Source organism: Candoia aspera, chromosome 13, assembly GCF_035149785.1.
Source record: "Candoia aspera isolate rCanAsp1 chromosome 13, rCanAsp1.hap2, whole genome shotgun sequence".
Taxonomy (NCBI): Eukaryota; Metazoa; Chordata; class Lepidosauria; order Squamata; family Boidae; genus Candoia; species Candoia aspera.
In genome coordinates, this window is record NC_086165.1 from 474696 (window position 1) to 491740 (window position 17045).

General features: G+C 50.3%; 1 protein-coding gene across 2 annotated transcripts in view; it reads left to right on the plus strand.

Moving 5' to 3' along the window:
* Positions 1-15016, plus strand: part of CGNL1 (cingulin like 1) — a 48542-nt gene extending 33526 nt beyond the window's left edge. For both annotated transcript variants that reach the window (XM_063314532.1, XM_063314533.1), the window contains exons 12-19: positions 414-584; positions 6306-6467; positions 7315-7404; positions 9594-9677; positions 10369-10493; positions 11045-11153; positions 11324-11487; positions 11970-15016. In XM_063314532.1, coding sequence (XP_063170602.1) covers positions 414-584; positions 6306-6467; positions 7315-7404; positions 9594-9677; positions 10369-10493; positions 11045-11153; positions 11324-11487; positions 11970-12090 — 1026 coding nt within the window. In that variant the 3' untranslated portion in view covers positions 12091-15016. The remainder of the gene's footprint in view (positions 1-413; positions 585-6305; positions 6468-7314; positions 7405-9593; positions 9678-10368; positions 10494-11044; positions 11154-11323; positions 11488-11969) is intronic.
* The last annotated feature ends 2029 nt before the right edge of the window (positions 15017-17045 follow it).

Genomic DNA, 17045 nt, shown 5'->3' on the forward strand with positions numbered 1-17045 from the left:
ACTTGAGCAATCAGCTCTCAAGGGAGGTGGCTTCTTCTCGTTTTCAAATAATGGTCAGCCAGAGTCACTGCAGAAACTTCTGGAAATCCCTTAAATATATTACGGGAAAATAAATTGTGGAGGAGGCAGTATTTCAGTAGCAGCGTTTCCAGCATGATCATGTCCCACCTCATTGAGGTCTGTAGAACTTGAGGGAAAAGAGTGAAACCAGATACTGTTGTGGTTTAACTTAAGGTCCAAGACCCAACTCAAACGTTCAAGTAGTCTTGTCTACCAGTTCAGCACAACCCAGGAGAAAGACTGTCTGACAGGTGGAGTTTGGGGCACCTGCCTTTGCCCCGTAAGTTGCACATGCCCTTTCCCCCTTGGACATCTTTTAATCCTCCCCCATATCAATGTTTTCTTTTGAGCAGATGGCAGAAATCATCAAGGTGTCACAGGCATCCACGCTGGAACTCCAGAACCAGCTTGAGGAGTACAAGGAGAAGAACTGGCAGGAGCTGGTAAATTCCCAGCGGCAGCTGAAGGAGAAAACCCTGGAGTTAGAAAAGACCAGCCAAACAATCCTCAAAATGCAAGAGGAGGTAATGACGCCTGGCCTCATGGCATTCATAAATCCTCCCTCCCTCCCTTCCTTCCTTCGTCAAATAAGTAGAAGCACAGCTCAACACAGCCAGCAATCAAACATCAATTGCACCATGTAACCAAAAGCATCAATTAAACTCCACCCAAACTAAAGATGATTGGAACAAAACAGCCCAGCAGAAACTAGTATGTGGATAAAATGGATGGGTTCTCTTGATAAATTGCTAAGAATACCCATGTGTGACTGACTTCCAATTGTATTATAAGAACAACAGCAGCAGCAGCAACAAGCATTCCTCACCCAATTTATACTCCTGAGGAGGCACCCTGACCTTTGCTCTGAGTGTGGGGTGCCCCAGTTCCAGGCACGGCAGGACCTCGCTCGGGGTTCCAGCGAACACCGTGGCGGAGCCTGTCACCAAAGGTCCGGCTGCCCTTGCTGGAAATAAACGCTGCTTGTGCTTGTGAGCAGTCCAGAGGGAGACAGAGAGAGTCCCGGGTGCCAGACTGGCAAGCGCCCTATTTGCATTACTCACCCTGCAGGGGACAAGCAAAGCAAGCTGAAACTAGTGTGGAGGAAGCTAGAAGGAGTTACGGACTGGCTATTAAAAAACAAACAACTAGCTATTAAGAAATGTCAGCCAAAAATGGGGGCGTCTGGAAGCAAATTCTGATTATACAAAGAAAATAAATTTTCCAGTTCATAAGAGGTTTGGTCTTCAACTTAGCTGTCAGCTGGGTAAAGGGCCAAGGAAGTTCAGGCCTTTGTCCCTGATCCCGTAAGCCAGGAGAGGGCAGCTTGCTCTCCTAACGGCTGCTTAGACTTCCCAGGGTCTGGTCTTTGCATCACGTTGCACTGCTGCCGCCTGGTGGCTGGAAGAGAGGGACACAGCCGCTGAGCTCATGCATTCTCTCTACAAGTTCAGCGCTCACAGGTGGACTTGTGCTTTGAGGAGTGGGCCACATAAAAACATAAGAATATAAGCAGCACCCTGCTGGATGGGACCCCTGGCCCACCCGGTCCAGCAATCGGTCCTCACAGTGGCCCACCACTTGCCCAAGGAAGCCCACCAGTGCCCCAACAGATGGCCTTCAGAGGCGGTCACGTTGCCATCAAGGCTCAGAGCCCTTGATCTGCAGGACTTCCGTGAATTGGTCCAACTTGTTTTTGAGGCCAGACAAGCTGGTGCCCAGCCCCACATCTCATGGCACCTAATTACTGGGTGAGGATGCTGCCCGAGTCTGAGTAGTCTTCAGGCTGTTGCACACGGTTTCTGGAGCTCATCTGGAATGTGATCTGGATGGATCGGCCCAGAAAAGGGGGTGTCTTTCCTAGTGTTTCTATGGGAGGGGATTGCATAACCACTCAAAACCTTTCATATCATGAGCATGAAATGTTTCCGGCCAGCTCTCACTCTGGCTTCGGTTTATCTCCGGCTTCTCTTGAAGATGCTGCTTTGCCCAGTACTGCTTTCTGCTCTGTGGGGCAGCAAACGTTTCACTAGCTGACCTTGGCAAACGCCACTGATTTAGCCACTTGACCCCAGTTGCTCATGAGTGCAGCTAGAACTCCATTACCTCTCCTTTGTCTCCCTTTCCCCTTGTTGTTCTCCCAAGCTTTAGGGAGCTTCCAAAAAGGGTTCTCTTGCACAACAGCCCTGCTTCATGCACAGAATTGCACCCGGGACAAGGGACACACGTGGTCCCTCGGTGTTTCCAGGCAAGAAGCTAAAACAGTCCAAAGCACTGGGCCACTCTAGTTGCTTAACAGAGTGTGAAGGGTAAGATAAAAGAAGTAGTGGGACAGTAGGGAAGAACTACAAATTGAATGTCAGTAAATGCCCTACATGGCATGGGACCAGGTTACCTGAGGGACCATCTCATCCCCATCACATTGACCCGCCCCACCCGGTCGGGCAGAGAGGGCATGCTATGGACCCCATCAGCAAGGGAATTCCATCTAGCGGAGTCCAGGAGGCGGGCCTTCTCTGCAGTGGCACCTGCCTTTTGGAACCTCTTACCCCCAGAATTGAGATGGGTTTCCTTGTTCCCGGCCTTCTGGAGTAATTTGAAGACCTGGTTCTGCCACCTTGCTTGGTGTCCTAACAGTCAGAAATCACGCTGAGATGAGGAGTAGGTCTCTAGCGTTTATTACTGCTACATATGACAGAATCCTAACAAACTGAAGAAGCGTGGGAAAACCCCAGACAGATAAACCCCAAAAGTTAAGGCGGGTCTGATCTGTGTCTCTCTGAATGGCTGCTTAATTCCTCAGTACTACACATGCGTTTTCCCCCCTGGATAGAGGTCCCTTCCAGCTCGCCATCAGTACTCATGACACTTGGGATGGGAAAGGTAACAGCTCCACCTGGGGATGGTTGGCACCATAGCACCCCCTACTGATTGGGATTCCATCTGCTCTTGGGTTTTATATCTATCCTATTTATATTTCTAGATTGTAATTTTAGGTTTATATATTTTTATTATCTTTTATTGTAAACCTCCCAGAGGCCCCCGCTGGGGGAGATGGGCGGTGATATAAATTAAACAAACAAACAAATAAATGCATTGGAGTAGGGTTAGGGTTGGGGTTAAGGTTAGGGTTAGGGTTAGGGTAGCAAGCCAGTGTGCATTCAAGATCAAATGTCAGCCCCCTGCCACCCCTGTGGATCTTCATAGACTTGAGTCTGGCTGAGATGGAAGGAACCTACATGGGGTTTGGGATCTGGGCTTGCAAAGTATAGAATTATTTCCTTTGTGTCTGGATCTATAGTAGAGTACCACAATAGAGGTAGTTGCTATACAGAACATTTAGGTGAGAGGTTTATGGGGTGTTGTTTATCCATCCGGTCACTTCCAACTCTTTGTGACTTCATGGACCAGACCATGCCGGAGCTTCCTGTTGGTCGTCGCCACACCCAGCTCCCCCAAGGACGAGTCCGTCACCTCTAGAATATCATCCATCCACCTTGCCCTTGGTCGGCCCCTCTTCCTTTTGCCCTCCACTCTCCCTAGCATCAGCATCTTCTCCAGGGTGTCCTGTCTTCTCATTATGTGGCCAAAGTACTTCAGTTTTGCCTTTAATATCATTCCCTCAAGTGAGCAGTCTGGCTTGATTTCCTGGAGGATGGACTGGTTTGATCTTCTTGCAGTCCAAGGCACTCAAAGAATTTTCCTCCAACACCACAGTTCAAAAGCATCTATCTTCCTTCGCTCAGCCTTCCTTATGGTCCAGCTCTCGCAGCCATATGTTACTACGGGGAACACCATTGCTTTAGCTATGCGGACCTTTGTTGTCAGCATGATGTCTCTGCTCTTAACTATTTTATCGATATTTGTCATTGCTCTCCTCCCAAGAATTAAACATCTTCTGATTTCCTGGCTGCAGTCACCGTCTGCAGTAATCTTTGTGCCTAGAAATACAAAGTCTGTCACTGCCTCTACGTTTTCTCCATCTATCAATCAAGCTGGTTGCCATTGGTTTTTTTTAGGTTTAACTGCAACCCAGCTTTTGCATTTTCTTCTTTCACCTTCGTCATGAGGCTCCTCAGTTCCTCCTCGCTTTCAGCCATCAAAGTGGTATCAGCTGCATATCTGAGATGGTTAATGTTTCTTCCAGCAATTTTAACCCCAGCCTTGGATTCATGGAGCCCAGCACGTCGCATGATGTGTTCTGCGTACAAGTTGAATAGGTAGGGTGAGAGTATACAGCCCTGCCGTACTCCTTTCCCAATCTTAAACCAGTCCATTGTTCCGTGGTCTGTTCTTACAGTTGCTACTTGGTCGTTATACAGATTCTTCAGGAGGCATACAAGATGACTTGGTATCCCCATACCACTAAGAACTTGCCACAATTTGTTATGGTCCACACAGTCAAAGGCTTTAGAATAGTCAATAAAACAGAAATAGATGTTTTTCTGAAACTCCCTGGCTTTTTCCATTATCCAGCGGATATTGGCAATTTGGTCCCTAGTTCCTCTGCCTTTTCTAAACCCAGCTTGTACATCTGGCAATTCTTGCTCCATGAATTGCTGAAGTCTACCTTGCAGGATCTTGAGCATTACCTTACTGGCATGTGAAATGAGTGCCACCGTTTGAGAGTTTGAGCATTCTTTAGTGTTTCCCTTTTTTGGTATGGGGATATAAGTTGATTTTTTCCAATCTGATGGCCATTCTTGTGCTTTCCAAATTTGCTGGCATATGGCATGCATCACCTTGACAGCATCATCTTGCAAGATTTTGAACAGTTCAGCTGGGATGCCGTCGTCTCCTGCTGCCTTGTTATTAGCAATGCTTCTTAAGGCCCACTCAACCTCACTCTTCAGGATGTCTGGCTCTAGCTCACTGACCACACCGTCAAAGCTATCCCCGATATTGTTATCCTTCCTATACAGGTCTTCTGTATATTCTTGCCACCTTTTCTTGATCTCTTCTTCTTCTGTTAGGTCCTTGCCATCTTTGTTTTTGATCATACCCATTTTGGCCTGGAATTTACCTCCAATGTTTCTAATTTTCTGGAAGAGGTCTCTTGTCCTTCCTATTCTATTGTCTTCTTCCACTTCCGCGCATTGCTTGTTTAAAAATAATTCCTTATCTCTTCTGGCTAACCTCTGGAATTTTGCATTTAATTGGGCATATCTCCTCCTATCACTGTTGCCTTTTGCTTTCCTTCTTTCTTGGGCTACTTCTAGTGTCTCAGCAGACAGCCATTTTGCCTTCTTGGTTTTCTCTTTCTTTGGGATGTAATTTGTTGCCGCCTCCTGAACAATGCTGCGAGCTTCTGTCCAGAGTTCTTCCGGGACCCTATCTACTAAGTCCAGTCCCTTAAATCTATTCTTCACCTCCACTGCATATTCTTTAGGAATATTAGTGAGCTCATATCTAACTGGTCTATGGGTCTTCCCTAATCTCTTTAGTCTGATCCTAAATTGTGCAAGAAGAAGTTCGTGATCTGAACTACAGTCAGCTCCAGGTCTTGTTTTTACCGACTGTACAGATGTCTGCCACCTTTGTCTGCAAAGGATGTAGTCAATCTGATTTCGGTGTTGTCCATCTGGTGAAGTCCATGTATAAAGCCGTCTCTTAGGTTGTTGGAAGAGAGTGTTTGTTATGCAGAGTGAATTGTCTTGGCAAAATTCTATCAGCCTATGTCCTGCTTCATTTTGTTCTCCCAGGCCATACTTACCTGTAATTCCAGGTGTCATTTGACTGCCCACCTTAGCATTCCAGTCTCCTGTGATGAAAATAACATCTCTTTTAGGCGTGTTGTCCAGTAGGTGCTGCAGATCCTCATAGAACTGCTCTACTTCAGCTTCTTCAGCATCTGTGGTTGGGGCGTATATTTGGATCACTGTGATGTTAGATGGCTTGCCCTGAATTCGAATTGAGATCATTCTATCGTTTTTTGGATTGTATCCAAGCACTGCTTTAGCCACTTTACTATTAATTATGAAGGCTACTCCATTTCTTCTGTGGTCCTCTTGTCCACAGTAGTAGATCTGGTGGTCATCTGATGTGAAGTGGCCCATTCCAGTCCATTTCAGTTCACTGACGCCCAAAATGTCTATCTTTAACCTTGACATCTCACCAATAACCACATCCAATTTGCCCTGGCTCATAGATCTTACATTCCAGGTTCCAATGGTGTGTTGATCCTTAGAATATCAGATTCGCCGTTCACCACCAGCACCATTTATGGGGTGTATTTCCTTTAATTTCAGGCACATTTTGTGGAAGAAGAATTACAGGGTCACAAAAAAGCCCTGGAAGAAGCTCTTACAAAAACTCAGCTTCTGGAACACACTGTGAAGACCTTGGAATATGAACTGGAAACCAAGAACCAGTTGAAAGAAGATCGGGCAAGACAGGCCAAGATCATGGAGGTAGAAGATGAGCTTTGTATGGGGAGGCAGATTGAGAGGGAGAAACAAGTCATGTTTTCCTGCACAAAGATGAGGATCAGCTCAGGGTCCCACCTGCAGAACCCTGAGGGGGATATGAGGCTGCTGCGTCTTCTCCGAAGTAGCCTATTGCCCTGCCTCGCACAGTGTCCCTTGGTCAGTGACCTCCCTTCCCAGAGCCCCCCGTTTTATCTCAGCTGCCCTTGGAACCAGCTTCAGAGAGGTCAGAAATTTGGGCAGGATGCCCAGCTGACGCTGGTGGTGGTTGCAAGGCAGGCAGGGCACACAGCACGTGCTTACCTTGCAAGACCCTTAAAATGAAGCACACTAAACTGCACCAGATGTGCTTGTAGATGAAGCCTGGGATGTGCGGAGGCCATTCCAGGCATCCATCTCTCCATCTGCAGCTGGCACGAAGAGAAGCCTGAGGTGCCCAGCAAAGTGGCTTAGGGTGGGTGTAGTTCTCCTCGACCCTTCAGGTTAGGGCGACTCCTGCAACGGGCAACAAGCATGGGTTGCACGCAGGAGCCATCTAGAGAGAGAGGTTTGGGTTGATGGTCCTGACTTCCTCCTGGTCGAAAGATTTTCCGTTCAGAGCTGTCAGCCGCAAAGTGCCTGCTCCCATGTGCACTTGGCTGCAGTTTGTGTGTGCCCAGGCTGGAATTCCTCCCCGGAGTTCCCCTCATGCGGAGTGGGACCCATAAAGTGGCAGCTGCTCCACCTTCTTCTGCTTGGCAGCCTGTCACATTTCAAGGGGCTGCACTGTGTGCTCAGAAGTCCCTCATGCAGCAGATTTTGCCCTGAGCCCGTGTTGCATCCTTCCTCATAGGACAAAATATCCCAGCTGGAGCTGGAGCTTGAAGAAGAACAGAACAGCTCCGATATCCTGTCTGAGAGGGTTCTCAGGTGCAGGGAGCAGGTAAGCTGTTCGGCCCAACTCGCAGTCGGTTGTGTCAGGGCCAGGAAGGGAGCAGAAAGCTTACGGTCTGGGGTAACCAGCTGGGCCTCATCTGCCCCCACTGCCAGAGCACCTCTGCCCTGCAGCGCTGGGAAAAACTGGTCCTCCCCTAACCGGGTCCTTCACCGTTGCCCTTGGCAGCCGCCTCCCCACCCCCTGCTCAATCCCGGAGCTCACAGAGCCTCTGCGACAGTTCTGGCCCTTGTGGATTAAGGGGATGACTTCCAGCTGCAGCCTCTTTGAGACCAGGAAGAATCTCCCCACCCCCTCCTGGAACGATTCGGCAGCGTCTTTCCTCTAGAGCCAGAAGCACCCTGAACCTCAGCTGACTGCCAGCTGGTTGCTTAAGTGGAGAATTAGGCAAAATATGTGTCCCCATTAAAGGCTCTGGAGTCCCTGATTTCCTACACAAGCCGCAAAGCCTGCCTTGCTCCCCGTCAGGGCTGGGATGTGGGACTTCTGAAGACTGTTTCCGGTCTGCTGAACATTCATAACAGGAGAATAACAGCCCTGCTTGGGATTCAGCTGCCAACAGGCAGGCACAAGGAGTGCCGCCTGCCCTGCCTCAATGCTGGCCCAGGTTGGAGCTGCTGCGAGGGAACAGGACACACTTGAGGGATGGCAGCCCAGCAGGTGCTGCCTTTTACTGCCCGTTCCCTCAAGCTGAACCTGGGTAGCAAAGGCGACCTTGGCCCTGGGGGCAGCCAAGAGCAAACCCCACAGGGAGGCCAGGAGCAAAGGGGCCCCCGTCCCTTGCTCCCCCAGGCGCAGTAGGGGCAGAAGCCCTCACTGTTCCTCCTGGTCCGGCCAGGGATCAGGCTGGAGGTGTCCAGGCTCCGCAGGGCCGTTGCCTCGGATGGGGGCAGACCACAATTTGGGCCCCTCCTTTGGGTTTCTCTACCTCCCGAGTGGGCAGATGAAGGCCAGCCTCGCTCTCCCCTCTGCGCTTCTTTCCCACAGAAATCCCGTGGCTTGCTGTGGCAAGGGTAACACGTGGGCTCCCACCTTGTTCCCTAAGGTGCTAGAGAGTGAGATGGGTCTTCACGGGTTGGGAAGGGCCTGCGTTTCTCCATTGTGCGCTGATCTAGGCAGCTGTAGCTTCTCTGTAAAAAATTGAAGATGTTGTGGTGCTCCATCGTTGCGCTCAGCAGTGCCTTCAATCCATCCGGAGGAACCAGGTCTATCAATTATGAAGCCTGGTGATGGACTGAGTGTGCTGGGCCTGGCCGTGGTCCCTGTGAGCCAGCTGGTGTGCCTCTTCCATATTCCCACCACCTTGGCTGACGAGGAGCTGGGCTCTGCTTGTTCCCCTCACTTCTTTAAGTCAAACAGCAGCCCCTTTTCTGTGGCCTACTGGCGTTTGCATCCAGGGTCTTCATCAGCTGCAGAAAAATAAAATAGAGTGAGCCCAAATCCATTGGCTCCAAAGTGACTTTTCTAACTCTGTGCAAAGGTTATTTCCATGGTGACTGCAGAGGAAATAAACAGCGGATGGTGTCCCAGGCAGTCTCATTTGTTTCTCTGGATAAAGTTTCTCGGGGGTCAGCATACACCTGCTCCCCGCTTGGTGCAGGTGCTGGAAACAGCCGATGGAGCCGCCAGAGAGGCAGGCCCCTTCTTGCCACCCAACCCCGCATGGCTGCCTCCAGCCACCGCCCACCCCCCAGCAGCATTCAGTTGATTCAGCTAGTTTGGGGAAGTAAGGTCGTCCTTCTGCTCGCCTTGAGCCATGCACACCCCTGGGAGGAGATGGGATACTGCAGCCACCGCGGCCATCTCCCAGCTCTTCTTTCAGCTTGTGGCAAAGAGGAGACTTCTGGAAGGGGGCTCTTTGCTCCCACCAAGCCCTTCTTTCCAGCCAGGGAGTCTGACAGGGCCAAAGTACGTGCGGCTTCTTGTGGGGTTGAGATGTACTAATGGGGGGATGCCGAGGAATTGTGCAAAAGGGGGGCAGGCCACCTCAACTTCTGGGAGTTGAAGTCCACCCATCTTAAAGTTGCCAAGGTTGAGAAACACCAGCCTAGACTGGTATGGATGGTTGTAGAGCACCTACAACCATATTTCTTCCCTGCTCCAACTTGACTGATGGAGCAGGTTAATGTATTGCGGTTGTTTTCCTTTCCTTTCCTTTTCTCTCCCTTTAACTGCAGATTGAGCAAATGAGGAGTGAACTCCTTCAGGAAAGGGCATTGAGGCAAGATCTGGAGTGCGACAAGGTCGCCCTGGAAAGACAGGTCAGTGGCTACATCATCTTTGCTCCACTCTGGGCTGGGGGCCAAGCTCCCTCGCTCCACGGGCACCACTGCCTCATCCAGCACACTCTGTGCCCATGGCCAGTGTTATCCCGAGGGGCCGAGTGACCCCTTGTGGCGGACTCTGGCCCCTTCAGCTACCCAGAATCCAGCGTGTTGAGGTTTCTCAATGGCCAGTGCCTGGAAAAGGTGTCCACCCAGGCTGGGTGCCCCAAAGTGCCTAAATGCGCCAGCTTCCTCAGCTTCCTCTCTTTCAAGTCCATCTGATTTGCATGGGCTATCCAGAGAACCTGTTTCTTGGCACCAACCAGTAATGCTAACAAATCCAAGAGGCTGGGGGGTTGGTCCTTCTCGCTCCTCTGCGAGTGAGCAGGCATCACTTAATGATCCCCAGAAAGCTCCTGAGATGTGCTCAGGCACACATATCCAAAATGGAGTCAGCCTGGGTGCCTTTTCCTGCCGTTTCTACTCTGGGTTGGAATGTGAAGGCAGCTCTTCTTCCCTACCTTCACACCCCATAGATTTGTTAGAACCTGGGGGGTGTCCTTCACTTGTGGCTGCTGAATCCCACTTTCTGTCTCCTGTCCCGGGCTCCAAAGGGCCCTGAGCAGCTTTCTGGCTTACTTGGCTCAGAAGTACATCTGCTCATTAGTTGTGGTGATTCCTCCTCTAGAACAAGGACCTGAAAAGCCGGATCCTTCACCTCGAAGGCTCTTACAAATCCAGCAAGGAAGGCCTCCTTGTGCAGATGGAAGCCCAGATTGTGGAACTGGAGGAGCGGTTGGAGAGAGAGGAGAGGTACCAGGGCCATCCTCAAATAGCCCTTCGGGAGTTTTCTGGCTACTGGGAGCCATCCCAGACTCCTGAATTGAATTGAATTGAATCGAATCGAATCGAATCGAATCAAAAAAATAACTTTGCAGCAAGTCAGATTTGAAGGGGAAAAGGCAATTTGAGCGCCTGTAGATATACACATCACGCCTGTCAGCACCTCCTTAAATCCAACATATCTTTCCCCGGAATCACACAGTGACACGCAGAAGATACAGGAGAGGATGCAGATGTTCTAAGAGGTTGCCAGCAATGTGAGGCCCCCCACATTCAGGAGAGCCCCTTCCCCTCAAATCCAGGTCCAGCCTGCTTGGCTGCAATCCCCAGGGTCAGCTACTGAGGGTCCCTCAGCCAGGATGCACCAAAGGGCTGCAGGTGGTATGTGGAGGGAGTGCCGTGACGACAGCAGACTGAGCAGAGACCAGGAAAGCGCTTGTGGCCAGATGCTGGGGGCCCAGGGAGCCCCTACCTGGTGCACGGCTTCTCTATTCGCCTTCCCTTCTCCCTGGCCTTCCTAGGGACCGAGCTCACCTCCAGGTGACTAACCGCCGACTGGAGAGGACTGTGAAGGAGCTCCTGATGCAGGTGGACGACGAGCATCTCTCCCTGACAGACCAGAAGGACCAGGTAAGCAGGGAAGGGCCCCTGAGGGATGGCTCCCACATCTCTTTCAGGGCCCCCAAGGACAGCTGTCCCCAGGCCCCTGCAGAACCTTGCTCTGGAGCTTGGCCCTCTTGCAAGAAGGCATGGACACCGCTCCACCTGAGCTCCAAGAGGGCCCTCTTCTTGCTCCACAGCTCAGCTTGCGCCTGAAGGCGATGAAGCGGCAGGTGGAGGAGGCTGAAGAAGAAATAGACCAGCTGGAGAGCACCAAGAAGAAACTTCAGAGGGAGCTGGAAGAGCAGGTGGATGCGAACGACCAGCTGCAGCGGCAGCTGAACGCCATCAGGCAGGACCTCAGGTGGGAAGGGAAACGCGTTGCATGCACGGCCAGCCCTTCGCAGTCTGCAGGTTTCTCTTATGCCCCGGCACCGTGCACGGGAGTGGGGGGCCTGGTTCTTACAAAGCTGATAACGTTGCATTCACACCAAGCCTCTTTTTGACCCACCCAGTTGGGCTTCCTGATGTGCAGATTGAATTGTCCCAACACAGAGCAGTTTGCTCTTCCCAATGGGTTCAGGTGGGACCTTTTGCTCTTGAATTTCCAGAAACGGGGTTGGCCTTCCAGAATTGTGTTGCCAGGTCTTCTTCTGTAGGTGAAAATACATTTGCACAAAACCAGCAGTGCCCTGCCGGACTTGGCACACTTTGGCTGCATCCACCACAGCTTCAAAACTGTCTGTCTTATTAGCCTTGCAATCAATCAGTCTCCACAGTGTGGCCCAGAAGCATCCCAGGTGGTTGCAGGCATTTTCTCAAGTGGGTGAACTTTTGCCTTTCCAGACGCAAGAAGACTTCGAGTAAACTGCTAAGTGACTTTGACTGTGAGGACGATGATCTCAGCACTGACGGGGAGAGCCTTTACGACGCCCCGCTGGGATTTAGGTCCTTAAAGCAAAGCTAAAAAGGAAGCCGGTTGCGGATGCTCCACCTTCACCGTTGGAAGTCCAGGCTCTGCGGAATTGAGAAGCCATTGGCAGCAGGAGTATTAGCGTCGGGTGGATTTTACTCATTTTTCTGAAATGTGCCGTGTTCAGATTTAGTTCAGGAATAAACATTTGCGAACAAAAGGGAGCAGTCCGGCGATCCAAAGGCGCCTCCGGCTCTGGTGACGAGTGCCCCGCCAGAACGGGCTGCTCCTCGGCCCGACTTTGAGGAGGTCGGCATTCTGCTCTGGGGCAAGGCTTTTTCAGAGGACGGGGAGGAGGGGGATTAGCTGGTTATTGTGAGCCGAGGAAGGAACGTGCAAAGCAGGAGGTACGAATGTATGTATTTCCAAACGAGAGTCTTTTGCTCCTCTTGCGACATTTTGGTATAATTTCATGTTTCTATAGAGCACATCAGTAGTGTGGAAATCTACATTCAGTGTCACATTGTTTATAAGCTGTAAGACCCTGTTAAATTCCATTTGTTCAGCTAACGTGCTTTATGGTCTGAAGGAGAGGAGGGTGACCTTGGAAAGATCAAAAAAGCAGGACCTTCTACAACATTGGGAGCAATTTCTGGTCAGAAAACTTGTTTCCCCTCCCAGCCTTAGCAGCTCCCTTAGTTTCAGAGGGTGTGTGGGGAGCTTGCTCTCACTTCCGCAGATCAATGGAGAGACCGTCGACGTTTGCACCTGATCCTGCACTGCCGTAGCGAAGGAAGGCACCTTTGCTCCCAGGTGGTGATCTGAATTCCCCGTGGCCTCAGCAGGAAGTGCAGTAGCCATTCCTGAGCCCTTCTGCCTTTCCAGAAAAGTTTTCTTTTTCTCAGTGGGAACTCTCTTTTCCACTGGCCCAAAGTTTGGCCCAACACTCAAAGGGCCTGGAGCCTTCTGGGAAGGTATCAGCCTTAGCTCGAGAAAAGCTGGCTGGACTTGCCTGCTCGAGCCAAGGGCCACGTTTTGGTCGAAGCCGTTTATGTTCCCAGCCGAGGCGTGCTGCTTTTTCCTTCACCGATCATTACATCTGGATGTAATGTGGATTATAAAGGACTGTCCAACGAGCATATGAGAAAAAGCATTTCCGTTTTCCCTTGGGACCCTCTTGTTTCCTGGTTTTAGCTGTGGGTACCTGTAAATGGCATTTGAGTACATTGGAAGAACTTTGGGGTATTTGCAAAAGTTTCTATTGTAATCTGCTTTTTTATCTTTTCACCAAATCTTTGCTCTATGGGAACAATCTGATCCTCAGATTAATGAGGAAATAACAGCATAGGCAGCTCTATGTAATTGTCCTATTCTACAGCTTTGTTGGTTAAAGTGTTGAATTAAGAATTGGTTAGCACCAAATATGAGTGTTTCTCAGAGACAGCATTGAGGATATTGAATTTCAGTATAAAAATAAATCCTGGAAGCTGTACAATCCACTAATTTCTGCAGGGTCCACTGTGGACCTTGTAAAGGGAGAATGCAGTCACATGAAAAAAATAATGTTCCTAAAAAGATTTGGCATCTGTACTTTGAGGGTGCTTGGTGTGTGAGTGGAACCTTAAGTAGGACCCGGTTTGACCCCCAAAAACATGTTTTGGGCTTTAGATCCAAACACGCAATTATTTCCATTGGACACACCAACAATTGCCTTCACTCCACCACCTGCCTCCAAAGTCCAAGTGCCACTTAGTGGGAGCCGAGGCCATAGATAAAGGGAACGAGGGAAGGGAAACCCAGAATTTTCATTTGGGCTTCGTGTGCGTGTCTGCATACACATCCCAAATGCAATGCAAAACATCCTGACTCCCGACTGACCAGTTCGTGGAAGTACGGCAGCAGCACTGGGATTAGCTGGTCTCCGTTGCAGTTGGATGCTGACTGTGGTGGCCATGGCTTTTTGGGGTGGGCCGATGCGTAAAGAATCTTTGTGTTGCCATGAGATTTGGAAAAAAAAGTTCTGCCGGCCTGCTGAGGTCAGCCTGAGGAAGATTTTTGCTTGGCAGAAGACCCCGGTGGAAACCCCCCCCCCATCTGTGTGCTGAAGGCCCCTGGTTCAGCCCTGCCATCCCAGAGGGGGTGGAAGAGCCTTTGTTGAAAAGTAGGAGGCAAGTCAACCAGGCGAGCTGCCCATGTTCCTACAGGGAAGGGGCGTTGCTTCAGTTTTATAGAACACATTAACGGTAGCCACGATGGAACCACGGAAGATAACCTAAAGGATTGGAACTTCTTGCTAGGCCGTTTCTGACAGTAGCAAGTAGTTGGGAGAAATCTTGAACCCAGATAGTGTTATTTTCTACTCCAGCAGAAATGGGATCATGAAGGAATTTGTCCAAATATTAGGATAACTTTAGAGTCTGTCTCCCACCTGGAATATTAATTAACTCCTTGATGACATGATTTGTAAATATGTCTCAATATATACAGAATTACAAAGCATTTGATATCCATGGGTAGCTAATAGGAATATATTTGTTCTGAGATGTGCATGATTTTCAGCAGATTTTCAACAGATGAATCCTGCAGGAGGTTTGCAGCTAATCTGAATGGGATGCATTTTGCGTTACCTTTCAATAGCTTTTTTTTGTAAAACAAGGAAGAAAGGACCTGGACATTTGCTGTGTTGACAATCAGTAGAAACTCTTGTATATTTCTTCTGATGCTAAAATGCCAACTTTCTTTTAATATTACTCTTTATAACTCTCCTCCTGGATTCTACCTGGACAAGTAGAAGACAAAAATCCATTGGGAAACAAATTCACTTTTAATTTCAAGGGCTTTTGCCGAAGAAACTTCCAGTGAAAGCTGAGACTGTAACTAATTTGGAGAAAAACCAGAATAATTTTTGCAGCTACCTCCAGATATGCTAAACCATAAAACTCAAGTTATTTTGAAATAAATTACCTGGTAAATCTTTCTACTTTTGGTATCTCAGTGTGCAGTTCTGGGAACTCTTCCTCAGGCATCGTGATAATTGCGGCAGATTCTGGGCATTGTTAAGGGTGGTGGAGTGAGAGCAGTCGCTGTGCCACAGACACGATGGCCTTCTCTTGCCGTTGTGCTCTTGAGAAGGTCCAGCAGCACAGTCCCCGTTCACTTCAGCCGGTGGCCAGTGGGGGCACCCTTGGGGCTTCTGCTCTGCTCTCCTCCCTGTTCAGCAGCCCAGCTCTGCCTTTATGCAAAGCCCTTGCTCCCATCGGACCCTTAACCCTGTCAGGTCTCTTCTGCGGTCCTGCAAGCCCCTCCTCACCCCACCTGGCTGGTGTCTCCCCAGATGGGGCTGCAGAACCCCAGTCTGTTTCTCCAGGAGGCTTCAGGGCACCCCCAACGCAGCCAGACAGGGTGCGCTTGCCCTCCCAGCTGCCCTGCTTCTTCACGGGCTGGGCGTACAAACTGCACCGGGGGGCCGAGCGGAGTTCCCACCACTGGCAGACCTGATGAGGTGGAGTTAGTTGGTGCTAGACTGGCCCTCTTTGGGGCCACTTCAGCCCTCTTGATGTTCCCCAACACAGCAAGGCCTCCACTGGCCCTCTGGGTGTACAAGCAGCCCTGTTACAACCCAGGGAACGTGGCCCTCCAGGCAAGGCCAGGTGGGAGGGAGAAGGCTGACTAACGCAAGCAAAAGTAAAACTAAGTGCCTGTGCTGAGAACTGTCCCACTTGGGTCCCTTTGAGGTAGGCCAGGTCAAAAAACAGGCGTCCCAAGAACTTCTTGCTTCTGGCCCTCGACATCGGAGGAGGAGAGCCACGTTCATCTACAATAGCAAAAAATCAGGAGGAGCCTGGTAGCATCTTGTCTAACAAGTTGTATTAAAAGGCACAGTTGCAGTCTTTTGGACCTCTTAATAAAAGGTGCTAGTCTTTAAAGGGGTGACCAGATTTCCCCGACTTTTCTCTACTTTATTATCATAGGGCATAACAACAGATCCTCAAAAGCCTGGCCGAGTTTCTCTCTCCCTCCCGCTTACACTTCAGAGAATCAAGGCAGGGCAACCTCGAGTCTCTTCCTCACCCCCTCCTGTCTTCCCGGGCTACACTGTGTCCCTTGCGGCCACCAAATACTTTCTTCGAGGCCACCTCTGCGTAGCTCCTCTACACTCCTCAGCTGGATTTTCATTCTCAGCAGAAAGGTCTTCCATGACCAGCACTTTGATGTCTTTCACTGGATATGCATTGAAAGTGGAGCCTTTTGCATGCAAGGCGGTGTGTGTGTGTGTGTGTATATAACATGAACGCACAAGGGTCCCAAAAGTGCCCTGTTATTCCCACCAGCCCACTTAAGAAGTTGGAGGAAGGCAAATAACCCTCAGATGTTTCCTGTTTCCATGTGGTGAACTCCCAGTCTGTTGCCATAAGCATCCCATCAGGTATGGCTTGTGTCCATGTCCCCAGAAATGTTGCTGCTGTTCTCAGGAGGGGGATCAGGGCCAGGTGCTCTATTCGTTCCCTGGCAGACACTTTCCTGTAGTGTCACGGCAAGAGGAAAACGCTCATGGAACAATCTGCTGGTCCCAGCTCCGCGTCCTGTTTTCTCTGCCAGATGATTCCAGCGCAGCAGAGCAAACGACTCCCACGTGGCACCCTCACCCTTCCAAGCTGTGGGCTCCAGCAGAGTGGAAGAAAGAGCCCCTTGAGGTCAGAGGGTGCCTTTGGCCCTCCAGAGCCCCCCACCCACATTCGAGGACGGCTCGGCCTCTCCGCTGGCAATCCTTGCCTGGTGGAAATGCAGGGGGTCTTCAGGAGGAGGCAGCATTGCCCGCGGGGTGGGCTTAACCCCCATGCCAGCAATAGCCTCCCAGTGCTGTCCCCACCGCAGGAAGCCAGCCACAGCCATGGGGCACCGGCCTGGGAGCTTCTCTGAAGAAGGAGGGCAGAGGGAAACCTGTTCTGGATGGAGCGGCTTTTTTCTTTTTTTTAGCATGAAGAGAGCCCGGGATTGTAATCTTCAAT